At 38.8% G+C, this 26,772-nt stretch overlaps 2 protein-coding genes across 10 annotated transcripts; both read right to left on the bottom strand.

Moving 5' to 3' along the window:
- Nucleotides 1-1,637: 1,637 nt before the first annotated feature.
- On the bottom strand, nt 1,638-15,372 carry LOC146611323 (membrane cofactor protein-like). Of its 4 annotated transcripts, none has more exons than XM_085343785.1 (13): nt 15,278-15,372; nt 14,467-14,565; nt 14,145-14,333; nt 13,879-13,978; nt 13,041-13,114; nt 12,770-12,949; nt 12,465-12,644; nt 9,518-9,598; nt 8,990-9,169; nt 6,927-6,974; nt 4,744-4,819; nt 3,047-3,112; nt 2,691-2,755 (listed from the first exon to the last, which is right to left on the bottom strand). In XM_085343785.1, exons 2-12 carry the CDS (start codon nt 14,525-14,527, stop codon nt 3,055-3,057), a joined length of 1,227 nt encoding a protein of 408 aa, XP_085199911.1. In that variant the 5' UTR covers nt 14,528-14,565; nt 15,278-15,372; the 3' UTR covers nt 2,691-2,755; nt 3,047-3,054. The 4 variants fall into 4 exon arrangements, with proteins under 4 accessions (XP_085199913.1, XP_085199911.1, XP_085199914.1 ...); XM_085343786.1 differs by lacking the exon at nt 2,691-2,755 and adding an exon at nt 2,763-2,834; XM_085343787.1 differs by lacking the exon at nt 3,047-3,112 and having other exon boundaries at nt 1,638-2,755.
- Nucleotides 15,373-16,234: 862 nt separating this feature from the next.
- On the bottom strand, nt 16,235-26,402 carry LOC146611322 (complement component receptor 1-like protein). Of its 6 annotated transcripts, XM_085343781.1 has the most exons (13): nt 26,347-26,397; nt 26,070-26,223; nt 25,738-25,838; nt 25,443-25,631; nt 25,070-25,169; nt 24,815-24,888; nt 23,202-23,387; nt 22,930-23,118; nt 20,445-20,544; nt 20,190-20,263; nt 18,299-18,478; nt 17,991-18,170; nt 17,480-17,558 (listed from the first exon to the last, which is right to left on the bottom strand). In XM_085343781.1, the coding sequence occupies exons 3-13, from the start codon at nt 25,796-25,798 to the stop codon at nt 17,503-17,505; spliced, it is 1,389 nt and encodes a 462-aa protein (XP_085199907.1). In that variant the 5' UTR covers nt 25,799-25,838; nt 26,070-26,223; nt 26,347-26,397; the 3' UTR covers nt 17,480-17,502. The 6 variants fall into 6 exon arrangements, with proteins under 6 accessions (XP_085199909.1, XP_085199907.1, XP_085199905.1 ...); XM_085343783.1 differs by lacking the exons at nt 17,480-17,558; nt 26,070-26,223 and adding an exon at nt 16,235-16,718 and having other exon boundaries at nt 26,347-26,402; XM_085343779.1 differs by lacking the exon at nt 26,070-26,223 and having other exon boundaries at nt 26,347-26,402.
- Nucleotides 26,403-26,772: the final 370 nt, after the last annotated feature.

Genomic DNA, 26,772 nt, shown 5'->3' with positions numbered 1-26,772 from the left:
GTGGTCCGCTTTTTGGTTTTTTTTTTTTAAATGGCCTTTGTAGAATCTATAGACATTGATATGTTTATTTTATTTTTTTTAAGAGTCTTTCGGGGTATACAACTCAAAAGTTTTGGGTCACCCAGAAGATCCCAGATTTTGAATGAAACCTTTAACTTCCATCCACCCACTTTCTTAACTGCTTATCCGGTTTAGAGTCACAGAGAAACGAGAGGGAGTGTGCAACCTGGATAGTTCACTATTGCACCACCTGACTAACCATTCACATTTACAGTTTCTTTGGAAACACCAAAAGAATGTCAGCACGGTGGGATGTTGCAACATTGGAGAACATTAAAAGCCTCACACAAAAAAAGTATTAGATAAGCAGGAGGTTCAAACCAGAAATGGTTTTGCTTTGAGACAACAACGCTGTGGTATTTATTGATGAGAAATTTCACAACTTGAAGCAAGGAGCCACAAGTTGGAATTTTTTAATGGGCACTTCTTACATACCTTATTGTCAAGATGTTTCCACAACAGCTAAGCAGGATTATATTCTCATGACAGAATAACAGCTGTAAGCTTCTTTTCGACATTTTTCTTGCAGTCTGTAGCTGTGCCTCATCATTGTCCTGTTATCGTGTTCCCACTTAAAATTTGTTTCTCAGAATGACCACACTAAGATTTTAGTCTTTTAAAATACTAAGGTACAACATTGGAACTCTAGAGTAGTGGTGTGCAATACTGCATATTTTGGTATCGATCCAATACCAAGTAAACAAGGGTCAGGGGACGCAGTGGATGCATCATTGAATTCCTAAATCTCAATTAATTTTCATGACCTTAACTGTTTTTTGTGATGTTTCTTTTTTTTTATTGTTAAATAGTTAAAATCCAGGACATAATTAGGATGTTTATAATTAAATAGAAAATACTTTTCTCATTTGTTAAACCACTTAAAACTGACGTATTATCCAAAGTATACAAGAGGCACCTTGAGGTGAAACTCAAGAGATCAAAACCAGTGTAGTACCAACACATAAGACAAAATTGGTATTTTTCTTTCAATAGGCAGCCTGTCACAGGAAAAAAAAATGTTCACATTTCAGTTTTATCTGTGGAACATACCAGAGCTAACACAGTTTGACTGGTGAAAAAAAGCATTTCTGCCCCAACAACGTGATATATCAATATACCCTTAAACAACTGAAGAATTGGAGGACAAAAAAAAGGGTCAGGCCTCTGCTGTTCATTGACGAGCCATCGTCTCAGTGCAATGGTGGCAGTCAGGAAGCCATTCTGTGTGAGGAACACTAAATTACACAAGAACTCAACTGAAAATCACTAACAAAAGGTCTAATACAGTGATGAATCCAAATTTAGATATTTGGTTCATATTGTTATTGATGTGTATAAAGGTGGTTAATAGAGAGGTAGAGTGACTGCAAGTCATTTATAAAACAGGGTGGAGGCTTTGTCATAATTTGGAGCTGCATTTCATTGAGTGGTGTGGAAAACTGATAAAATTCTGAACCCAAAGTATCATCACATTATGTTCCACCATGCAATAAAAGCTCTTCAAAAAGCACAGACTGAATACATGTTGTATTTCCAAGCATACTTGAATGTTTAGATTTATTTTAAAAATGCAACATATGAAAAAATTAGTGGCGGTTCAATACTTTTGTATCGTTGAGTAGCAACAATCTACTTATTTAGAATTTATTAATCCATTTATAAATCTGTAAAAGCATGTGTGTGTGTACATTAACATTATCAAGAGGAGCTTAGCACACAGCAATGTTGTCATTGATTTTATTATAAATTTTGTTCCAACTTAAAAATCAGATTCTTTTATTTTAATAATAAATATTAAGCAAGGCAATTGAGCTAATACTCAAAATATTCATCTTCATGTCCTGAACAGCAAGTAGTCAAAAGACAATTTAAAAAACAAAACAAAAACTCATGCAGTGACAGGCTGATATCCACAAATGTTTAAAAGACATAAAATACAAGTTTATGACTTTTTTTTTCCCTCCCCCTTGTCAATGAAACCTTGAAACTCAATCCCAAAAAGTTGTTTCTGTTCATCGTAGCATGTCCAGTGGGAGAAACATTTCATTCACTTCTTCAGTCCCAGCTGACTTTAGGTTTGTAAGATCTGGGAAACCTGCAGTCAGTTGAGACTAAAGACGAGTCCAGATGAACAGAAACAACTTTTTGGGATTTCCTTTCCTGGATGATTGAAGTGTCTTCACATATCCTCAAACTTACATTGGCAAATTTAAAAACAAAAACAAAAAAAAACAAAAAAACAAGGTGCTGACATTATTTAAGACTAAACAATGAAGGCAGGTTTGGAAACCCAACAACTGGGTTAACATTTATGAAATTCACAAGAGTAGTTACAGACATTGTGTGCCAATTTTGCTCATTTTAGACCATCTGTAAATGAGCTACAATAGTCAAGCTGTGTTCCTTTACTACAGTGCAACAGATAAATTCAACATAGAATTGAAGCTTCTCCGCTAAATATTTATCAGTTTCTTTGTTATGATCAGAAAACAAAAAGCCACTCGAAGCATAACATGTCCCAATCCACTGATGTTTCTTGGTCTTCGGAATCCAATTTTAAGAGAGGTGCTCAGAAACTTCGGGCAAATGCATGTACACAGAGGGCATGTACATTCAAAGACTGGTCCTTTGGCATTCTTCTTAGGAAGCGGTTTTCACAGCAAGTAGTTGTGGAATATCCAGGCTGTCATGCTTACTGAAAAAATAAATAAAATTCAGTAAAAAAATAAGAGTAATTATATACTTTTTTGAAAAGTCTAAAACCCCCAGCAAACCTGTAGAGAAAGGGAAAAAAATGTTTGAGTACTAAAACAGTTGTTTCACAAGTTCAGCCAAGGTAGAAAAAGAAAAAAAGACCATCACTGAACATACATTATGGACATGAGTGAAATTATATGACGTGTATATCTACATTATCACATTAATCTCGTTTTTTGTTTGTTTTACATAAATTAGCTCAAGTGTTCTTCAAGATCCATCATCTTACCGAGAGTGCTACAGTACTTCCTCTCCAACATTTGTAGCATCTTTGTCAGTATTGCCTCTTCGAGCGCTGTAATCCAGTAATGACTGGTCAACATTATTGATTATGTACAACAGGCAAACAGAAAGCTACATGGAATGAAGAAGTCCACAGAAACCACCACATGCCTACATACCACTCATCCACAAGGACCACCCCACACAAGCAGCACCCGTGCCAGCAGCTACTCTTTCACCTCTTATAGTCAAAACAGCCAAATTTGTTTGATGAGATACAAAATATTACCTGTTCATTCCTGTCAGCAGATAAATAAATTTTTATCAATAACAACCCATTTGGCTTTTTTTAAAGACTCAAATTAAAGCTAAAATAAAAAGTGAATTAATATCAATGTTCCAAAATGTAATTAAAATCTTTCATGCAACTAAAGAGATTACAATATACTATGTAAACAATGCCTACATACTATTTGGGCTCTTTATATTTCTCTTATAAATACAAAGAGTGATAAGATTGTGCAGCAGGATATAATTATGCCACCACCAAATGCTCCCTTGTCACATTTATTTAAAAAACAACAAAAAAACATCCACAACATTTACTGACTAACAATCTCCTCATTTTTACAAGTTCATGGCAGACATTATGGATCCTAAAAGCAAATTGAACGCTGTGCATCCCCAATACATGATAAATATTTGAATACAACTTCATATGAAGTATTGCATTTCCCCCAAAAATAAGTGTTTAAGTTCCTACTATGCCCCATTTCAACGCAAAGAGAGACTACTGTGTTTTGATGTCAGCACTATTTGAGCAAGGTCTTTCCTCCACTATAGATTTCACTATATGTATGCGTGTCTACTTCACCTCCTGATACCCTTTGCCAAGTCCCTTTCTACCACACATTTCTACCGCCCGCCCACACGCACGTGCGCACACACGCACACACAGCAGAGACTGGCAAAATGATGACATCATTACTTAACTGAAAGACTTATTCAGTTTCAGTAAATATATAATATGAGAACACCTACAAGTAGTAATCTATGTAAAATGACAAGGCAGTACTAAATAAAACTCCACTGTTGACACCACTTCCACTTCTTCACCCTCCCAAGCAATCAAGGAGAAACACCTAAGTGTAAGACTTGAAGTCCACAACAGGAAAGCCACCGAATTTCATACAACACTTCTCTGGAAATGTGTCACTGGTATGACACACACACTTCCTATTTTACAGATAAATTTAGTCAATAAAAAGTTTTCTTCTCTTTAAAATATTACAAATCAGATGTATTTCTTTGACCATATTCACAGCCTTAAAATTTAAGAATTAGCTGTGGTACATAAGCCATAAGCTAATGCAAATGAAACAAAATTCCTGTCATGGCATTCACAGCAGTGAATCAACATGTATAAAATATTGTATGTAACAACACAATTTAAACCACTACTCACCTCATCATTCAATATTTTAAAACACTACATGCTACATAAAATAACACTGTAGTAGAGAAATTCATTATCCAGGAAGCCTTACAACAAGCACAAAGTTTCAGCATGCAACACTAAGATTATAGAAAGCTTGGATAGAAAGAAAAGCTGGAAAACTAATGGGTAGCCTGAGAAGCAAACAACACAAAGGACAAAGCTTTTTCGAGGGTTAGTCAGCAAAGTTTAATAAAACACAATTTTACCGCTTTCCCTTTTTGCTGTTTTTCTTGTACCACATAAAGCCTCCAAAGCCGCCGGCCAGGGCTCCGATGACCACAACTTTTATGGGGGAGAGGGGGGGAAATTAATGCGAAAAAAAAATTGAAGAAAATAAAAAAATAAAAATAAAAAAAAGCTTATTGACTGGACAACCTATTAGATGTCAGTATGGCCACAAAAGTAAGTAATAATTAAACAAGAATATGGGAGACTGCTACGCTGATGATACAATTTTAGAGGAGGATAATCCTGGCAAAATATTTGAGTAGTATTTAACAAAAGAAGGGGCAAAACAAAATCAGACCAGGCAAATAGTCTTCAAGTGAGAAGACAGTCAATGAAACAAACCAAGTTAAAGAATTCTCGTTATTTTTTTTTATTTTTTTAAAGAGAGACTATATTCTTCTGTTATTTCCAATTTTACTGAAATATGAGCCACTTTGGACTGTGCAGAACATATTATAGTTGTTAACGCAAGTAATAGGCCACTAGTGTGGCATAACTACAGTTATTATAAATCACATTAGTGCAGAACCACACTGGTTTACAGAGCTATCATCCGTTTTTACTTTAAAACTTTTGCGTCTTGTTTAACTTTCCATTTGCTGCAGCTGCAGGACATCCTACACTTAATGGTTTACCACCATTGTATATCTGGTCTTTAAGTGATGACATGATGAATCCTGCTTCCGTTCCCAAAGTAGTCTGCATTTAATAAGGCTGTGGTGTTTTTAACATGTTCTAATGCTTTGTATCTTGTTCTATTTAATCCCAACCCCCTAAAAACAGTCAGTGATCACTGTTGGCTTCTCTCAGTTTTTATTATCGCTAATCATTTTAAAGTTCAGTTTTTAAACCCTTACGATTTAACTACAGCCCAGCCCATGCAGCAGTATATTAATGACTAACCTCGTATTATGAATGGATTATCTCTGTGGTTCTCCTGACAGACGTTTGGTCCGTTTACAGTATCCTGCCGTCCGAGTGCATTTGCCCCTAACCATTGGGAACCCTCACATTAACTTTTATCGAGTGGAGAAAAAGTCCTCCGTTCATTAGCATTCGCCCTCCAGCTTTACTGTTTATTTTATGCTATCATAAAAGACACCTCACATCCTGGCCACTCCCTGTTCGAACTGTTGCCCTCAGGCAGACGGTACAGGGCAATCAGAGCAAGGACTAATAGACTCAAACACAGCTGTTATCCAACTGCAATAACACATCTGAATACTACAAAAAAAATGTCCATCACGCCACTCTTGTGTTAATCTATGCACGGTCTGAAGCATGTGTGTGGGAATGTATGTGAATGTTTTACTGTTATATCTTATTAGTATTTTAAGTATTCTATCTATTTTATTTATTGAATTTTATTGTTTTATTTATATTTTGATATTGCTAGGGATGATGCAATGATCGGGGACCATTCTTAATTTCGTTGTTCTCATGACAATGACAATAAAGTTTCTGATTCTGATTCTGATTCTAACATAGCTGTGTAGTCCTAGCAATCACATAGCACATCATTATATACAGCTAGCCAAACTTCAGTAACTTTCCATCTTCATTTATGTCGGAAGTGATAACAGAGCTGTACGTTTGAATTTGTTTCATAAATCTCTCAGTCAGAACATGGTATATTATATTTAGATGGAAGCTAGCAAGCTCACTCCCTGCTAACTTCTAACTCTGTTAAATATCAAAAATTATGTTTTCACGGATGCCTGGGTGTTAAACTTAATTGTTACACCTGGCAGAGCAGCCACAGTGATCATTTAATTACAGATGAAAGAATTTAGATCAGATTCCAGAGCCCAGACATGGCTAATGACGTCAGACTTAAAGACCGGATTGATAACACTATATAATAATTAGTGTAACCAACAAGTTGACCCAATGGCCAACCAATATTTTTTTTTTTTTTTAAATGTACAGTCAAGGTAAATAAAAGCGAACAAACAAAAAACCCTAATATTAAATAAAAGAAAGGAAAAAAAAAGACTATATTACATTAAAGTACTGCCATTTAATACTTATTACGGGTATGTTCTGAATGTGTATCATAAAAAATATGATAAGCATGCTGAAATATAAACATGATCTTTTTGGGTCAACCTCATGATTTTACATTCATGATCTACTATAAAAAGATGAATTTCAAACTTACCCACAATGCCAATGACTAAACCTTTAGAACTGCCATTTCCATTGTCCACTGGAGGTTAAGGTAAAAAAAGACAAAGACCAATTAAAACCAAAGGAAGAGACAGTAAAATTCCTAAACTGATTATACAACTGACCCATGAGCACACTGAAAAATCTCTTTCAATCCCTGTGAACTGCATCCTTCTGGTTCATCAAAAGTATACTTTAAAATTGTTTCTTTAAATTTTTTATTACATCTACAGTGGGGCAAAAAAGTATTTAGTCAGCCACCGATTGTCAGTAATTTGCACCAGAGGTACACTTCAACTGTGAGAGACAGAATGTGAAAAAAAAATTAAAAAAAAAAAAAAATCCATGAATCCACATGGTAGGATTTGTAAAGAATTTATTCGTAAATCAGGGTGGAAAATAAGTATTTGGTCAATAACAAAAATACAACTCAATACTTTGTAACATAACCTTTGTTGGCAATAACAGAGGTCAAACGTTTACTATAGGTCTTTACCAGGTTTGCACACACAGTAGCTGGTATTTTGGCCCATTCCTCCATGCAGATCTTCTCGAGAGCAGTGATGTTTTGGGGCTGTCGCCGAGCAACACGGACTTTCAACTCCCGCCACAGATTTTCTATGGGGTTGAGGTCTGGAGACTCGCTAGGCCACTCCAGGACTTTCAAATGCTTCTTACGGAGCCACTCCTTTGTTGCCCGGGCGGTGTGTTTTGGATCATTGTCATGTTGGAAGACCCAGCCTCGTTTCATCTTCAAAGTTCTCACTGTTGGAAGGAGGTTTTGGCTCAAAATCTCACGATACATGGCCCCATTCATTCTGTCCTTAACACGGATCAGTCGTCCTGTCCCCTTGGCAGAAAAACAGCCCCATAGCATGATGTTTCCACCCCCATGCTTCACAGTAGGTATGGTGTTCTTGGGATGCAACTCAGTATTCTTCTTCCTCCAAACACGACGAGTTGAGTTTATACCAAAAAGTTCTACTTTGGTTTCATCTGACCACATGACATTCTCCCAATCCTCTGCTGTATCATCCATGTGCTCTCTGGCAAACTTCAGACGGGCCTGGACATGCACTGGCTTCAGCAGCGGAACACGCCTGGCACTGCGGGATTTGATTCCCTGCCGTTGTAGTGTGTTACTGATGGTGACCTTTGTTACTTTGGTCCCAGCTCTCTGCAGCTCATTCACCAGGTCCCCCCGTGTGGTTCTGGGATCTTTGCTCACCGTTCTCATGATCATTTCGACCCCACGGGATGAGATCTTGCGTGGAGCCCCAGATCGAGGGAGATTATCAGTGGTCTTGTATATCTTCCATTTTCTGATGATTGCTCCCACAGTTGATTTTTTCACACCAAGCTGCTTGCCTATTGTAGATTCACTCTTCCCAGTCTGATGCAGGTCTACAATACTTTTCCTGGTGTCCTTCGAAAGCTCTTTGGTCTTGGCCATGGCGGAGTTTGGAGTCTGACTGTTTGAGGCTGTGGACAGGTGTCTTTTATACAGATGATGAGTTCAAACAGGTGCCATTCATACAGGTAACGAGTGGGGGACAGAAAAGCTTCTTACAGAAGACGTTACAGGTCTGTGAGAGCCAGAGATTTTCCTTGTTTGAGGTGACCAAATACTTATTTTCCACCCTGATTTATGAATAAATTCTTTAAAAAATCCTACCATGTGAATTCATGGATTTTTTTTCACATTCTGTCTCTCACAGTTGAAGTGTACCTCTGGTGCAAATTACTGACCTCTGTCATCATTTTAAGTGGGGGAACTTGCACAATCGGTGGCTGACTAAATACTTTTTTGCCCCACTGTACTTTCAGGATATGAAACTGACATTGAACACACACACACACACACACACACACACACACACACACACACACACACACACACACACACACACACACACACACACACACACACACACACACACACACACACACACACACACACACACACACACACACACACACACTTTTTTTTAACCATGTAGAGTATTATATGATAAAGCTGAAAACATAAATGTTTATAATTAACAACTGACTTACGTGTACATTCTGGAATTCCTGGTGACCACAGACCATTATTTTCACATGTCTGGGTATCTGGTCCATTTAGCTTGTATCCAGATGAGCAGCCGAGAGTCACTTTAACCCCATGTCTATATGGAGGTTGAGGGCTCACAGTCACCTCAGCACTTCTCTTTCGGGGATCTTCACATCCTTGAACTGTTGACAATATAGCAGTTTATGCACATTTCCAAAAAAACATGTTCAAACAATGTCAAGATATTGGGAACACATGGAAACTGCTGCAAAGTTTGAGAAATAAACAGAATAATCTATGTCAACAGATTTACATTAAAAAAAAAAATGGTTTGGAGACAAAGCAAGAGAAGCAAAGGTAAGATGGTTTGCATTATGATCTGCTGTGGAAACTTATAAGGCATAAAGCAGGGTTTGGCAATAGTAGTCCCAGAACTTCATGCGCTCTTTGCAGAAATTAAATACCCAACCTAGCTAAAAGGGAGGAAAGCTGGATTTTGAGAACTTTACGAGCTTTAAATTGAACTGTACCTGTTGGTTTCTTTGGGGTAGAAGGGTTAGTAGTGGTAGTGGTTGTAGTGGTAGTTGTTGTGGTAGTTGTTGTGGGGTTTGCTGCAGGAACAAAAAGTCAGTCAGCAGGGATGTGTAAAATCCCAACTAGAGATGTAACTATTTGACTGGGACATCGGTCTGATCCTCACTCAAAAGCCTGGAATAGTTTTTGATTGCATATCTGCGACAACAAGCTGATCAATTGCCAAACTACAGTTTGGCAATTTTTAGGCTATTGCTAAAGATCATTCAGTTTAAGTCTGCATTGTTTACAGCAGCAGCGTGTTGATGTTCTAGGAGGACAGCTAGGTAGCTAAAACAACACAATGGAAACATGCAAGCAACCGCAGCTTTATAGATATTTCAAGCTTGACATGACAAGACCTTGTGTTTGTAGGAAGTAAAACTATTCCTAACCAAGTGAGTTAAAAGTTCCAATGAAATCAATGCTTTCCCTGTTTGGCCTCTCAAACACATCAGATAAACTGATATGCCATTTATTATAAATACAGCAATAAATTAAAAGAGGCTTAGGATTAAGAATCAAATACTAAAAACATTTACTGGGCAGATTTTATTTCACAAAATTACAGAAGCAATGTTTAACCTGAACTGGATGTTCCCTTATAGATAAGAATGGTTCCTGGTGTTGTCCCCAAAGTGACAAATACAGCTTTTTAAGTAGGGTTGGATATCGATTTCAATTTCTATAACTGATTTGATTCTGATTCGCAAGGTTCTGATTTGATTCAATTTTGACACAGTCAGAAATATTATACTTCTGATCATTTATCAGTACATATCCATACTTTTATATCTCTGTATAAAAACAAAACTGACACTTATGAGATTTCATCAGAGGTGTAAGCATCAAAGCAGATGCCTTTGTGTTAAAGTAACAGAGGATAAAACACAAAAATATGAAGGAGATTTTCCTGGCCTGGCACTTCATAGCAGATAACCTCCTTAAAAATATTCTGCAGTAGATCAAAAACGGAAGAAAACCATGAATCAGCAGATTAACATTACCTGATGCTGCTGAATTGAAGCAGAGCAAAGTTACAGAGGTTTTATTAAAAATACTGGTACGTGTTTTACGATTTGGCATCATTTGTAAAAGTTTACATTTCGTCAGTATTGAAGAACAGAAATTAGGCTCTCTTGTTGGAGGTAATTTTTGAAAAACAAAAGACAGCGGCCAGCAGCACTGTACACAACAGTAGACAAGTGCGTAATAAGCCAGCAAAAAACTGGAGAAAACAGATTTTTGATGGGAAACTGGTCTTAAAGTACACAAGGAGAGAGAGCTGTGCAGTAAGTGTGATTTTATCATGGTGGAAGCAAAACAGCAAAAGTAAGAGAGAATTCATGATGATGTTTTTCAAACATGAAACGTCGTTTGGATCTTCTTTTGCTGCTGGTTGAGTTAAGTTTTACCTGCCCTCATTTGTTGTTTTAACTGTTTGTCAGTTGTTGAAATAATTTTGTGAGCTTTAACCTGAGATTCTGGCATTTCTGAAAAAATTAATTTATATTTAAAAATTGATTCAGTGAATAGATATCACATTATTCAAACTTAAATTATTTTGAAAAGGGAAAATCTCTTTTTTTTTTTTTAAATCCAACCCTACTTTTTAATTCAAAGCTAGTATTGGACACACTTAATAGAGGGAGCACTCATCATGCTTTTACCAGTTGAGATCTGATACAGAGTAACTCTAGGTATTTGGTGAGATAGGTATTAGGGGTGCAACGATACACAAAATTCACGGTTCGGTTCGATACTTTGGTGTCGCGGTTCGATATTTTTTCGATACAAAAAAAAAAATGTTCATGCCTTTTTAATTTGTCATTTACTAAATTTTCACGGCACATTCTGCACCACATCTCTGTGCTTTCATCATTTGTTTGAAGCCAGCTCACCTCCTGCAACTACTGTCGAGCGCAGATCCACTGAGCGCTCAACACAGACAGCACTGTCAGAAGGAAAGTTGATAAAATAAATTTAATATTTTGTATTGTTCGATACATATGCGTACCGAACCGAAAGCACTGTATTGAACGGTTCAATATATATCTCCATCTTTTTTTTTTTGTGTGTGTCAAACCAAACCAATGTCCCTCTGGCTCTTAATTCATATGATACCAAACAGAGCGTAAAAACAATCGAGCAAAACAGTCCGATCTTCTCAGTTCACTTTCAGCAACTTTGCACTTTGAAAGCATACAAAGAAAAGCAATTGGTGAAGCTCGCATGATATGCCTCTAAACTGCTGTGGCTTTGATTAGGTGATCATCCTTCATGCTATAATAGTTCTGCCACTAGATGCCAATTGAACCAATATCCACAAATCAGATCAGTGCATCCCTAGTAAATCATGTGGTCATTACCCAAAGCCAGGGTATCAGTTACAAACTGGAAAAGTTGAATAAAATTTTCCCAACAGGAACAGTTCATGCATAATATTAGCTTTATGTATGTTACTGATTATTTCTTTAAAAAAAATGCTGAGCAATGATCTGAAATGGAAAGAATAATCTTTCGTAAATGCTTTAATTTAATCATGTAACTGGATATTTTCTTTACATTATTGAAATATAATAATGCAAGAAATCAAGAGTTAGCTGCCAAAATCCATGCATTGAATGAAAGAGGAAAAGAAAGACAGCACAAGTCAGCAAGCTCCAGCTTTGAGCAGGTAACTAAAAGCTTGAATTATAACACCTTGCAACCAACATGTTTTGCTAGCATATGACGAGATTCAAAAGAAACCTCATAGGAGAGGTAAACTGCCATTCAGCATTTATCAAAAATGATCATTAGGAGGAGTTATGCTCAGAATTGCGGGTGAAGTTGCACTTAGAGCAAAGAGATGATCCGATTGAACTCAGTACATGCAAATAGATATTTTAGTTTTTGACTTACGAATACACTGAGGAAGTCCAGGCGACCACTGACTATTTTGCCCACACATCACAGTCGCGGATCCAATCATTTTGTATCCAGTGTTACACTGTAATGTGACTGTAGACGAGTATCCATATGGAGGCCGAGCACCGCTACTCCACTGTCCAAACGAAATCTCTGGTTCCCCACATTCAACCTCTACAGGGAAAGAAAGACATTAGTGCAGTTGTCAAAAATGATCTTTCCATAATATGTATTAGCCTAATTTATACTACACAAGAAAAACAAAACAAATTATTGAAAAAAAAATTCAAAACACTTACTGATACATTTTGGAGGCTCAGGCTTGAATGTTCCATCATCCGAACAATGCAACTGTCTCGATCCAACAACTGTATAATCCTTTTTACAGGTGTAATCTATAACATCATTATATTCATAGAGATCTTTATGTGGACTGAAAGAGCCATCTTGTACTACAGGGGGTGATTCACATTGTGTCACTGGAAAATAAAAATACAAATCTATCAGAATGAAAACAAACAGTGAGCTTTTAATCAGGGGTGTGACTTGTGTTACGACAAGACAACCAACCTTCACAAACAGGCAACCTGCCCGTCCACCCTTGGCTTCCACAAGTGAGTTCTCCTCCACCAACTGGCATATGACTGATTCGAGGGGAAAAGGTTAGTTTAGAGATTTGATTTCACATGACACAGAACAGCAAGTTTTTGTTTTTTTAAGACATGGAATTGCAACATTTTAGTGATTTAATATGCTACTACTAAATTCAATCTAAAAACTAATTATCTAAACACTGTTTATTAGAGCTAGCATTGTATTTTGGGAGCATTTGGGAGCAGGCTGAGGGTCGCAGATGCCAACAGACTCAATAAACTAATCCGTAAGGCCAGCAATGTTGTGGGGATGGAGCTGGACTCCCTCAAGGTGGTGTCGGAGAGGCGGATGCTGTCCAAGATAAAGACAATGTTGGATAACACCTCCCACCCACTCCATGACATGCTGGTCAGTCACAGGAGCACGTTCAGTGAGAGACTGAGATTACCGAAAAGCACCACTGAACGACACAGGAAATCTTTCCTGCCTGTGGCCATCTCCCTGTACAACTCATCCACTTAACACACTGTTTGCTGCTACAGCTACACATGTTTCTTGTTCAGCTATTTATTTATGAGTGACTTATGTATGTATGTATATATATATGTATGTATGTATGTATGTATGTATGTATGTATGTATGTATGTATGTATGTATGTATGTATATATATATATATATATATATATATATATTGTACTATTCTTAGTTAGTGTATTGTCTGTCTTGTCTTAATGTTGGTTTATAATGGAGCACTGTAACAAAAAATAATTTCCCCCAGGGATCAATAAAGTATTCTGATTCTGATTACTAACCCGGGGTTACAAATGAGCACTGCTTTATCACCAAATTCAGACCCAGGACGATATTCAATCTGTCCATTTTCAACTTCCCCCACAGAGCCACAGTTCTTCCCTGAAACAAGAAAAAGAAGGTTATATTGGAACTTGTTTTTATAACATTATGTGTAATCTCAACAAATATAGTCTACTATTTATGTAACATGTTTATGTGCTTAAACTGGCTGTGAAATGCAGCTGCAATAAGGAATTTGAATATCAAATCAAGTTTTAATATTCACGTTGGCATTTCAACCCCAGAGGGCTCCAACTTCCAGCAGTACAAGTAATACGTGGGGACCCTCCTGCAGACTCATATCCAGTGTTACAGGCAAAAGTAACTGTGGTCCCATCTGGAAAACTAGTTAGAAGAATGTCATTGCCCTTTAAATCCATATTTTCTCCTTTAGGAGGTCTGGGACAGTTTTGAGCTGTACATGGGAAAAGAAAAAAAGAAAAAACATACAGACAAAAAAGAGAGAACATAATTTTAAGAACAGGGTAACCCAAGAAAAACACCATGCTGTGTTTACCGTGTCTCAAGCTAATCCGGACTGCACTCACCTTGAGCAGTAATTGCCAGAAAGACAAGACTGCTCAGCAGAAGGAATGCAGTAATACCCATGACAGATCTGACAGGTTAACTAAAACCAAGAGCCCTTTCTGGTACAAAACAAAGGCAAACACAAGAAAGACAATCAGAGATATTACTTGGTCATGATAGCTGGTACTAACAAGGCTCTCCATTGAATCAGGTCTGTCACTGCTAACACATTAACTAGCGGAAGGTAGCAGGTGCAAACATTCGGTCTTCGGTAATGTTTATATATTTCGCTAAACCAAAACCTTAACAGTAACCAAGTTTAGGTTTTAAAAATGAAATATTTGAAAATACTGCCTCCCCTCTCCCTTTGTCGCGGCAGAAAACAAACCTAAAGTCTTTCCATATTATACAACTTGAAGGCCACGATAGCTTCGGCTGGCCGATCAACATTTGTTAAACTAAATGACAGGTAGGTACGGGGAAAAAAATGGCCGTGAATTCTCGCAGGTCACGTATGCTACTCTCGGTCTTCCTGGAGCCAAAGATACCGTGAGTGGTAACACAGCACATTAATAATCGCGTAATTTAGCTTACAGGGGGTTAAGAAGATGTCACTGAAAGATTAAAAAAAATGCTGATTCCATCTGAATGTCTGCAATTTGGTCAAAATCCATAAACTGTTAAATCGCCTTCGGCTGCGTTAGCTAGCTAATTGTTAGCTAACTTAGCAGCAACGACGGATAAATACAATAATATAGCACTGTTATGGGGTCGACGCTTTGTTTTTGTTTTTTCGGTTGTTACGGACGGTTAAAACAAACGACACCATACCTTACGTCTGAACGCCAACAATGATGACCGCTAACAGTCCTGCTCTGAAAGGTTATTTCGGGTTTCTGCTTGTTTTAATGTGGGCTGCGTCTCCTTCTCGGAAGTAGGCGCGGTCAAACAGTGACGTGCCTGTTCTTCATAAGTCTTAGCCTTAGATTACAGCTCGCGTACTTTATAACATAATAATGAAATAAACGAAAGAAACAAAGCTCTTAAGTTTGTGTGGATTCACATAAAACGAGTGTAGTACTTGTAGTGCTACCAATAAGCCAAATGAGGGTTGTTGTACTTCCATCCATTTTACTTAGTAAATGTAGCACCAGGAAGAAAAACTAAATTAGTTGAAACCGCTGTATTTCTGAAATTAGTTTGTATGCTATAACCGTTTTTTTGTTTTTTGTTCTGTCTTTTCTGAACATAATACGCACAAGTTTATGAGCCCCACCCACCATAAACCCAACACTTCCTTATTACTCTGTTGTTCCATACTTCACATAAATATGCAGTTTTCCCTTCTTAAAGCAGTATTAATAGGACACAGCACGAGACCTGTATATAAAAAGACACATACACCTTTAAGACAATATGAAAGTGCAGGCTGTTCTTTACTGTCCTTGAAAAGCTTTGGCCCTCTTTTGTAAGCCATGCATACTACTTGTGACATACTTGTGAAAACATTTTGTGTTGTAAATTACAGTGCCCAATACATTCAAACAGGGTGACGCATTACAAAACAGGGCGGACTGAATCAATGTGAGGAAATAAACTTCCTGCTGTACTTTGGTCTGTTTATTCACCATTCACAATTCCTGCTTTTTCCAAATGTTTTTCCAAACATTCCTTTAAATGACATCAACCACACTTGAAAAAAAAATACAAAAACTTCAGAGGATTATTTTATTTATTTATTTACATTTGTTTTTACATTTAAAACAACCTACAGAAGAGAAAGTGCAACTCGTACTAAACTGTCTGGAATCAAATGTATTTAAATACAAACTTTAATCATAAGTGTAAATGGACATTTAAACTTACAAATTAACATAATACTTTAAATGTGTCCTTCACATGTCAGGTCATTTTTGTATGACCTCCACATGACCCCTGTTCACAATTACTTGGCAAGCACGCAGAGATTCAAATTTATTTAATGGATTTATCCTGAAGTTTAAAACTGAGACTTAAAAAAGAGTGATTTCATATTAACATGAAACCAGGTGATTATAAGCAAAAAGAAATGTTCAAAAACTTGTGGAAACTGTTTATCAAATAGTGTTTTCTAAACATAAAAGTGAACATTATATGATCATTCACATGCAGCAATGTGAAATCAAATTAAAACAAAATATGATGACTTTTGTGACACTCCACGTAGCCAAACCTTTTATATCATATTGTATATCTAGGTACACGGGCCTTTCTTAACTTATCCAGATCTTCCCTGAAATAAGACCACAGACAGGAGGAGACCATTATTCAGTCATATCGAATCACAGGATTTTCACATTCACAGAATGGAAATTACTAGAATTGTCCAAAATTATCTCTATATTATGCTAGCAACCTCCTGAGGTATTTAATACAAATTTTAACAACAATTGAGAAGTGAAGCTACATATACTTAAGCAATTTTAATTCATAACATGCGTATACATTAAGGAAGTCCAGGTGACCAGTAACGTTTTTATGTCACGGTAAGGTTTGCATTGATTATGTATCCAGGTTCACACTTTAACATTGCTGACGACAACTATATCTTCAGAGGTTAAAAATCCTCATTCTATTCATCATTTGGACTCTTCATATTCAACTTGTGGGAAACAAAAAGGAAACTGTATATCAATACAGTTATCCAAAATGACCTTATCTATCATTAACCAGGAGACTGGTCCAATTGAGGCTATAAAGGCAAAGTTGGAATTAAAAAATACATATTAAATTCACATACACATTGTAGTAATTGCACACCTTTAATACCAAATCATCTACAGAGAAAATTAAATGATATGATTAGATATGCTTAGAGAGGCACGTCAGTTTTAGCTATATATTTTGTGTAATATGCTGAGATAATTAGAATTAGAGCTATTTGTATTTATTAGAGCAATTTTGTTATATTTTATAACCTTGTAATATGCTGTATTATTTCACTTAGTTTAGTTAGTTACTGTACTTAGAGTCTTGGAGCAACTTTGACCACATAATTTCTGCTTTGAAAGCAATGTTTAAGCCAAACCTGATGTTTGCTTATAAATAAAAAGAATGGTTCCTGGTGTCGTCCCTACAGTGAGAAAAACAGTTTTTAATTCAAAGCTAGCACTGGACATGCACTCAAAAAAACGCTGAGTAATGATCTATGTAAATATGGTAAAAATCTTCTGTTGTCAGTTCTTTAATTTAATGCTGTAATTCAATAAGTGTCTTTACATTACTGAAATATAATGATGCAAGAAATAAAATATTAGCTGCCAAGATCCATGCATATATTCATGCTCATAGTAGAGGTAAAGTGCCATTCAGCAATACTCTCCACTTTTTGCTGAAAATCACTGGCCAGGACCCCGTAGTCTTCATTTACCTGCCTTTTTTGCACTTTTCATAAATATGCAGCAGGAGGACTTAGGCTCAGAATTGGGGTTGAAGTTGCACTTAGAGCAAAGAGATCATGCTTGAGCTCAGCACTTACAAATAATTATTTTAATTTTTGACTTACGAATACACTGAGGAAGTCCAGGTGACCACTGACCATTTAGCTCACACGTCACAGTAGCGGATCCAATCATTGTGTATCCAGCGTTACACTGTAATGTGACTGTAGACAAGTATCCATATGGAGGTCGAGCACCGCTACTCCACTGTCCAAATGAAATCTCTGGATCTTCACATTCAACCTCTGCAGGGAAAGAAAGTAAGCATTGGTGCAGTTGTCAAAAATGACCTTTTCCACAGTATGTATTAGCCTAATTTATACTACACAAGAAAAAACAAAATAAGTTATTGAAAATAACTCAAGACACTTACTGATACATTTTGGAGGCTCAGGTTTGAATGTTCCATCATCCGAACAATACGACTGTCGTGATCCAACAACTGTATAATCCTTTTTACAGGTGTAATATATAACATTATTATATTCATAGAGATCTTTATTTGGACTGAAAGAGCCATCTTGTACTACAGGGGGTGATTCACATTGTGTCACTGGAAAATAAAAATACAAATCTATCAGAATGAAAACAAGCAGTGAGCTTTTAATCAGGGGTGTGACTTGTATTACTTTTTTTTTTTTTTTTTTTTTGCCTGTCCCGTTTGGCTCTTTTGCCATCAGAATTGTTGTCTAAAGGCAAAGAAAGATGCCCAACGGACTTACTTTACCAAATTGACCATCCCAGCCTTGCCGTAATGGTCCATTTGATTCACCTTTTATTGTTTATTTTATTTTCACTTACTGAATATGGGACAGACTTGACTGGGGGAAAGAAGGGGAGAAAGAAAGAGGGAAAGAGAAACAGCTGAGAAGAGGGACGGGGGAGAAGGGCAAAGACAAAAACCAACAGAATGAGCAGAAAAAAAAAGAAAAAAAATGCATATATCAATCACCTGGGTCACCTGCTGAGAAAGAAAAAAGAAAACAAGCAGAAGAGAACAAGAGTAATAGAATAAACAGCATCACAATGATATATGGGAATATGATAGTAAATACTAAATATTAAACATTATTGTGCAGCACATAAGATCAACAGAACACAGTGTGCTTTGAGGTAGGAGCCAAAAAGGGTGTAGTTTGTGGGTGTGATCACCCGTGTGTACACCTGTGAGCATGGACGCGCTTGTTTTTTTTTTTTTTTAAAGGTTCCTTCATGTAATGATCTGCTAGAGGGTGTGGGGGGGCCACAGCCCCGTCCTCCAGGGCATGAAGCAGGTATGGAGGAGATCAAAACTCCAGACATCCAGAGGCCCCCAGAACACAAGAGACCAAGGAAGACCAACAGAGGGGCAGCCGCGCCACTGTCCCAGAAAGAGCTGAGGAGAGTCCCAGATGAGGGCTCACTCAGCAGCCGCGGAGCAGAAGCCAGGGGGAGTTGCAGTGACGCGCCCGTGAGCTCCGCCGGCAGCCAGCCGCGCCTGAGTGACCGAGCCCCAGGCCGAGAGGCCGGGGGCACCCCACCTCCGAAGTGGCCCGAGCGAGCCCCAGGCTCCAGGCCCCGATAAGCGGCCGCCAAGGAGTGAGCCGGTGTGTACCTGGACGCCCATCCCCGGACACAAAGAACCACCAACGCACCGATGTCTGAGGGAGTCCGCCACTGGCAGGGAAGTGGTGGTAGGGGGAGATAGGCCTCCAAACCTTGGAGGGCCTAAGATGTCCCCAGAGAGGTGGCGCCTGACACCCAACCTGACATATAGACACAGAAATACAGGCACACACAGATACAAACATCCATTCCCACCCTCAACCAATGTGGAGACAGACATAAAGAGACGCTGTACACACGATCACACTCCCCAAGCGTACTCTACAAACCGGGTCTAGGTACCCTTGCCCCTGGAGGGGGGAACTGCACCCAGACCCAGGTGGTGTTACCCTTTTCCCTGCGTTGGGGGGAGGCAGACCGCCCCGACTCCGCAGCAGCAGGGAGGCCCCACACTCCAGACCGCAGTCGGACGGCCAACTCCTCCTCCTAGCCCCCCCCCCCCCCGCTCCAGCAGGTCGCAGAGAATGGGGGTGAGAGAAGACTCCAAACCTCCCTCCACCCACTCATTGTAGTGTTGATGCATGTGTGTTCTAAGGTGCATTTAAAACCCAGGAGGGCATGGAGGTACCTGCCAGAGAGCGGCAGGTAAGCGCATGGTCCCTCCTGCTAGCCCTCAATGTCTACGTGTATGTGACTTGTATTACGACAAGACAACCAACCTTCACATACAGGCAACCTGCCCGTCCACCCTTGGCTTCCACAAGTGAGTTCTCCTCCACCAACTGGCATATACCTGATTCGAGGGGAAAGGGTTGGTTTAGAAATTTTATTTCACATGACACAGAACAGCAAGTTTTTGTTTTTTTAAGACATGGAATTGCAACATTTTAGTGATTTAACATGATACTACTAACTTCAATCAAAAAATTAATTATCTTAACACTTTTTATTAGAGCTAACATCGTATTACTAACCCAATGTTACAAATGAGCACTGCTTTATCACCAAATTCAGTCCCAGGACGATATTCAATCTGTCCATCTTGAACGTCTTCCACAGAGAAACAGTTCTTCCCTGAAATAGGAAAGATGAGGATTAAATTGGTTCTTTAGAAATTTTTAGATGATATTATGTATAATTAATTCCACAAAGAAAGTGTACTGCTTATGTAACATGTTCATGTGAGTATTTTTCTAGAGGTCGAGATTTTTTTTAAACAACAATTTTAAGAATGTAGTCTGGAAGATGTGTGGTTGGTGGGGTGGGTGCAGTTTTCTCTGTGGTGGGGTTGGGTGGACTGTCCAGGGCTCTGTGGAGCCGGGGGGCGCTACTGCACTGGGCCCCGGTCTGATGGGCCTGGGCCCCCCTTCCCTGGCGGGTCGCGGAGGGTGGGAGTGCCTACTGGGGTCAGCGGGGGAGCTGGCCCCAGGGAGGGGTTACCTGCCCCTCCCTTCCTTCCCTCCCCATCTCCAGCTGCCTCCCTCTTCTCGCTCCTCCACAACCACCCACACATGCAGGGCCTTGGAGTGGGGGTATGTCACCAGGGTGCAGAGGAGGCTACCCCCCCCCCCTGTCCCCTTCTGGCTGCCTCTGCCTCAATTTTATCCCACAACTTAGACATTCACATTATTCACACTCTCATTACACATACATATAGGATCTTGGGGGTGGGCACAATCACGGAGTCCAAATCACCATCAGGGTGTATACCTCACCCCTGACGTCGTTGCCCACCTCTCAATTTTAAATACACTTAGTCATTGAGGGTTAGCAGGAGGGACTATGCGCTTACCTGCTGCTCCTTGGCAGGTAGCTCCATGCCCTCCTGGGTTTTAATTGCACCTTAGAACACATATGCATCAACACTACAATGAGCGGGTGGAGGGAGGTTTGGAGTCTTCTCCCACCCCCATTCTCTGCGGCCTGCTGGAGCGGGAGGGCTAGTAGGAGGAGTTGGCCGTCCGACTGCGGTCTGGGGTGTGGGGCCTCCCTGCTGCTGCGGAGTCGGGGTGGTCTGCCTCTCCCCACCGCAGGGAAAAGGGTAACACCACCTGGGTCTGGGTGCAATTCCCCCCTCCAGGGGCAAGGGTACCTAGACCCGGTTTGTAGAGTACGCTTGGGGAGTGTGATTGTGTGTACAGCGTCTCTTTATGTCTGTCTCCACGTTGGTTGAGTGTAGAGTGAGTGCATATGAGAGCATGAGGGTGGGAATGGATGTTTGTGTCTGTGTGTGCCTGTATGTCTGTGTCTATATGTCAGGTTGGGTATCAGACGCCACCTCTCTGGGGACACCTCAGGCCCTCCAAGGTTTGGAGGCCTATCTCCACCCACCACCACTTCCCCTGCCGGTGGCGGACTCCCTCAGGTGTCGGTGTGTTGGTGGTTCTTTGTGTCTGGGGGTGGGCGTCCGGGTACACACCGGCTCACTCCTTGGCGGCCGCTTGTCGGGGCCTGGGGCCTGGGGCTCGCTCGGGCCCCTTTGGAGGTGGGGTGCCCCCGGCCTCTCGGCCTAGGGCTCGGTCACTCAGGCGCAGCTGGGGGCCGGCGGAGCTCACGGGCGCGTCACTGCAACCCCCCCTGGCTTCTGCTCCGCGGCTGCTGAGTGAGCCCTCATCTGGGACTCTCCTCAGCTCTTACTGGAACAGTGGCGCGGCTGCCCCTCTGTTGGTCTTCCATGGTCTCTTGTGTTCTGGGGGCCTCTGGATGTCTGGAGTTTTGATCTCCTCCATACCCGCTTCACACCCTGGAGGACGGGGCTGTGGCCCCCCCACACTCCCTAGCAGATCATTACATGGAGAAACCTTTGGAATGCAAGCATGCTGATCCACACAGGTATGCACACATGGGTATTCACAGACGCGGACTAAAGCTTTCTTGGCTGCTGCCTCAAAGCACACTGTGCGCTGTCTATCTTGCGTGCTGCACAATATCGTTTATTACTTAGTAAATACTGATATCTATGACTAGCTAGTTTATTGTGATGGTGCTTTGTTTTCCCTATTATTATGTTGCTCTTTGTTGTTTGCTGTCTCCTCTGTTTGTTTGTTTGTTTGTTTGTTTTTTTTTTCTCCATACAGGTGACCCAGGAGTTTTTTTTTTTTTTTTTTTTTTTTTTTTTTTTTTTTTTGTCTCTCTTCCCCCCCCTTCTCACCGTCTCTTCTCCCCTTGGGTTTTCTTTCTTTCTCTCCCCCTCTCTCTCTCATTCATTCCCCCTGTCCTATTTATTAAAAAAAAAAAAAAAAAATGACAAAGGATGAACTGAAGCTCTGCCATCACGTAATGTCGCATACTGCTGTTTCTGATGTCATTTAAAAAAAAAAAAAAAAAAAAAAAAAAAAAAAGAATGTTTCCAGGATGGGGAGTAAATTCTACCAGACACCCATTCTCATGTGCTTAAACTGGCTGTGAAACACAGCTGCTATAAGGAATTTGAATTTAAAATCAATTGTTAATATTTACTTTGGCATTTCAACCCCAGAGGGCTCCAACTTCCAGCAGTACAAGTAATACGTGGGGACCCTCCTGCAGACTTATATCCAGTGTTACAGGCAAAAGTAACTGTGGTCCCATCTGGAAAACTAGTTAGAAGAATGTCATTGCCCTTTAAATCCATATTTTCTCCTTTAGGAGGTCTGGGACAGTTTTGAGCTGTACATGAAAAAAAAAGAAAAAGACAAAAAATAAAGACAAAAACAGAGAACAAGTTCTTGAAAGAAATTGAAAACACTTACCGGTACTGATACATTTTGGAGGCTCAGGCTTGAATGTTCCATCATCCGAACAATGCAACTGTCTCGATCCAACAACTGTATAATCCTTTTTACAGGTGTAATCTATAACATCATTATATTCATAGAGATCTTTATTTGGACTGAAAGAGCCATCTTGTACTACAGGGGGTGATTCACATTGTGTCACTGGAAAATAAAAATACAAATCTAGTGTTTTTTTGTATTGTATTGTATTGTATCTTTATTTGTTTCAGACATATAAAACAAAAAACAATATATACACACTACATATATTTTCATTTACAGATACGAATATATATGTAGATATACACACACACACGTATGTGTTCAGATAAACAAAAAAATATAATGAAATAAAACAAAATCGTCTGACATAATGTAACAATGTTTGGTCTGAAAAGGAGTAGGAAGAAGTATGAACATACTTATTAATTCCTACCCCTGCTCAACATCTTATTGATCCCACATAATTCACCTAATTCCCATCATCACATACTCCACACAATACACGAGGAGAACCTATATAAACTTGGCTACCGTGATTGATATAATTTGGATATAATTTGATATTTTTATACATACAATGGGTGATCATCTTTATCGGTATCATATTCTTCCAAAATCAGTTTTCGAAGTATTTTCATGAACTTACTAATTCCTGAGCATTGCTGTAGATCTATAGTAAAACTATTCCAGTTTTACCCCATAAATAGTGACACAAAAGGTTTTAACCTTTGACCGTGCTTTAAGAATCCTTAGATTCAATTTCCCCCTCAATTCATAGTCTCCTTCTCTGTCATAGAACATCCTCTGTATATTTCCTGGTAACATATTGTATCTGGCCTTGTACATAATTTTTGCAGTTTTATATTTTATAAGATCCATAAACTTCAGTATTTTTAATACAAAAACATGATGTTAGTATGGTCTCTAAATCCTGCTTTATTAATCATCCTGATTGCTTTTTTTTGAATTTTACATATTGGTTGAAGTGCAGTTTTATATGTGTTTCCCCAAATTTCCACACAGTATTCCAAATATGGCAATATAAGTGAACAATAAAGTACCCGGAGTGATTTGGAAGGCAAAAAATATTTAACTTTACTTAGTACGGAGATGCTTCTTGACAGTTTGGCTTGTATATGCTTTATGTGAGGTTTCCAGCAGATTTTGTTATCTATTATCACACCCAGAAATTTTGTATCCGAAACTTGCTCTATTTCAACATTGTTTACTAATAATTTTGCTCCTGCATCTTTTTTACAATTTCCGAATAACATAAATGTAGTTTTTTTTCCAAATTTAATGATAGCTTATTTCTATCAAACCATGTTTTCAGTTTAATCATTTCTTGTGTGACAATTTCCAAAAGCTGCTGTAAATTCTCTCCAGCACAAAAAATATTTGTATCATCTGCAAATAGAATAAACTGTAGTATATCTGATGTTCTGCATATATCATTGATATAGAGGATAAACAGCTTTGGTCCCAATACTGACCCCTGCGGAACTCCACAAACAATCTATCAGAATGAAAACAAGCAGTGAGCTTTTAAGCAGGGGTGTGACTTGTATTACGACAAGACAACCAACCTTCACATACAGGCAACCTGCCCGTCCACCCTTGGCTTCCACAAGTGAGTTCTCCTCCACCAACTGGCATATACCTGATTCGAGGGGAAAAGGTTGGTTTAGAAATTTTATTTCACATGACACAGAACAGCAAGTTTTTGTTTTTTTAAGACATGGAATTGCAACATTTTAGTGATTTAACATGATACTACTAACTTCAATCAAAAAATTAATTATCTTAACACTTTTTATTAGAGCTAACATCGTATTACTAACCCAATGTTACAAATGAGCACTGCTTTATCACCAAATTCAGTCCCAGGACGATATTCAATCTGTCCATCTTGAACGTCTTCCACAGAGAAACAGTTCTTCCCTGAAATAGGAAAGATGAGGATTAAATTGGTTCTTTAGAAATTTTTAGATGATATTATGTATAATTAATTCCACAAAGAAAGTGTACTGCTTATGTAACATGTTCATGTGAGTATTTTTCTAGAGGTCGAGATTTTTTTTAAACAACAATTTTAAGAATGTTTCCAGGATGGGGAGTAAATTCTACCAGACACCCATTCTCATGTGCTTAAACTGGCTGTGAAGTACAGCTGCAATAAGGAATTTGAATTTAAAATCAATTGTTAATATTTACTTTGGCATTTCAACCCCAGAGGGCTCCAACTTCCAGCAGTACAAGTAATACGTGGGGACCCTCCTGCAGACTCATATCCAGTGTTACAGGCAAAAGTAACTGTGGTCCCATCTGGGAAACTAGTTAGAAGAATGTCATTGCCCTTTAAATCCATATTTTCTCCTTTAGGAGGTCTGGGACAGTTTTGAGCTGTACTTGGGAAAAGAAAGAGAGAAAGAAAAAAGATACAGACAAAAAAGAGAACAGAATTTTAAGACGAAACACCATGCTGTGTTTCTCAAGCTAATCCACTCACCTTGAGCAGTAATTGCCAAAAAGCCAAGACTGCTCAGCAGAAGGACTGCAGTAATAGCCATGACAGGATCTGACAGGTTTAACTAAAACCAAGAGTCCTTTCTGGTACAAAACAAAGGCAAACACAAGAAAGATAATTAGAGATATTACTCTGTCATGATGGCTGGTACTAACAAAGGTTCTCCATTCAAGAAGATCTGTCACTGCTAACAAATTAATTAACAGACAGGTGGGAGGTGCAAACATTCGGTCAAGTTTATATAGTTCGCTAAACCAAAACTTTAACAGTAACCAAGTTTAGGTTTTAAATATGAAATATCAGAAAATACTCGCTTCCTTTTTTCCCCTTTTGTCACAGCCGAAAACAAACCCAAAGTCTTTCCACATTTTATAACTTGAAGGCCACGATGGCACGTTCAACATATATGTTGAACTAAATGGCAATTAGGTACGGAAAATGTCTGGGAATTCTCGCAGGTCACGTATCCTTGATCCAAAGATACCATGGGTGGTAAAAACAAACAAAAAAACAACCATAAATAATAATAATAATGATAACAATAATAATAATAATAAATAGTAGTGACAGTTAAAACAGACAATACCATACCTTACGTCTGAATCGCAGTGGTGGCCGCTACCAGTTCTGTCCTGAAAGCTTATTTGGGGTTTCTGTTTGTTTTAATGTGGGTTGCGTCCCCTTCTCGGAAGCGCGGTCAAACAGTGACGTGCTTTTTCTTCAGCCAAAAGTTTCAGACTTTAGACCACGGTTTGCAAACTTTATAACATAGTAATGAAATACACGAAAGAAACAAAGCTCTTAAGTTTGTGTAGATTCACATAAAATGAGTGTATTGTAGTGGTACATATTCAACCTCAAGGAAACTATCAATGCAGTTATCCAAAATGACTTTATCTACCATTAACCAGGAGATTGGTCCAACTGAGACTATAAAGGCAAAGTTGGAATTAAAAACATATTAAATACACGTACACATTGTAGAAATTGCACACCTTTAATAGCAAATCCTCTATG

This window comes from Diplotaxodon limnothrissa, linkage group LG20 (assembly GCF_057381915.1).
Source record: "Diplotaxodon limnothrissa isolate DT_005_m linkage group LG20, D_limnothrissa_male_GT1.1, whole genome shotgun sequence".
NCBI lineage: Eukaryota > Metazoa > Chordata > Actinopteri > Cichliformes > Cichlidae > Diplotaxodon > Diplotaxodon limnothrissa.
The sequence above is the reverse complement of the archived record's forward strand: the minus strand, read 5'-3'. Positions and strand labels throughout refer to the sequence as shown.

Bases quoted from the DNA above. Each gene is read 5' to 3' on its own strand.
- LOC146611323 (XM_085343785.1), bottom strand. From the start codon at position 14,527: ATGGGTATTACTGCATTCCTTCTGCTGAGCAGTCTTGTCTTTCTGGCA. The intron at 14,334-14,466 runs GTGAGTGCAGTC...TCCCATGTACAG, and splicing joins TCTGGCAATTACTGCTCAAG to CTCAAAACTGTCCCAGACCT. The intron at 9,170-9,517 runs GTACAGTTCAAT...TATTGTCAACAG, and splicing joins TACCCCAAAGAAACCAACAG to TTCAAGGATGTGAAGATCCC.
- LOC146611322 (XM_085343779.1), bottom strand. From the start codon at position 25,798: ATGGCTATTACTGCAGTCCTTCTGCTGAGCAGTCTTGGCTTTTTGGCA. The intron at 25,170-25,442 runs GTAAATATTAAC...TTCCTATTTCAG, and splicing joins TCTGGGGTTGAAATGCCAAA to GGAAGAACTGTTTCTCTGTG. The intron at 18,171-18,298 runs GTAAGTGTCTTG...CTTTCCCTGCAG, and splicing joins TGAGCCTCCAAAATGTATCA to AGGTTGAATGTGAAGATCCA.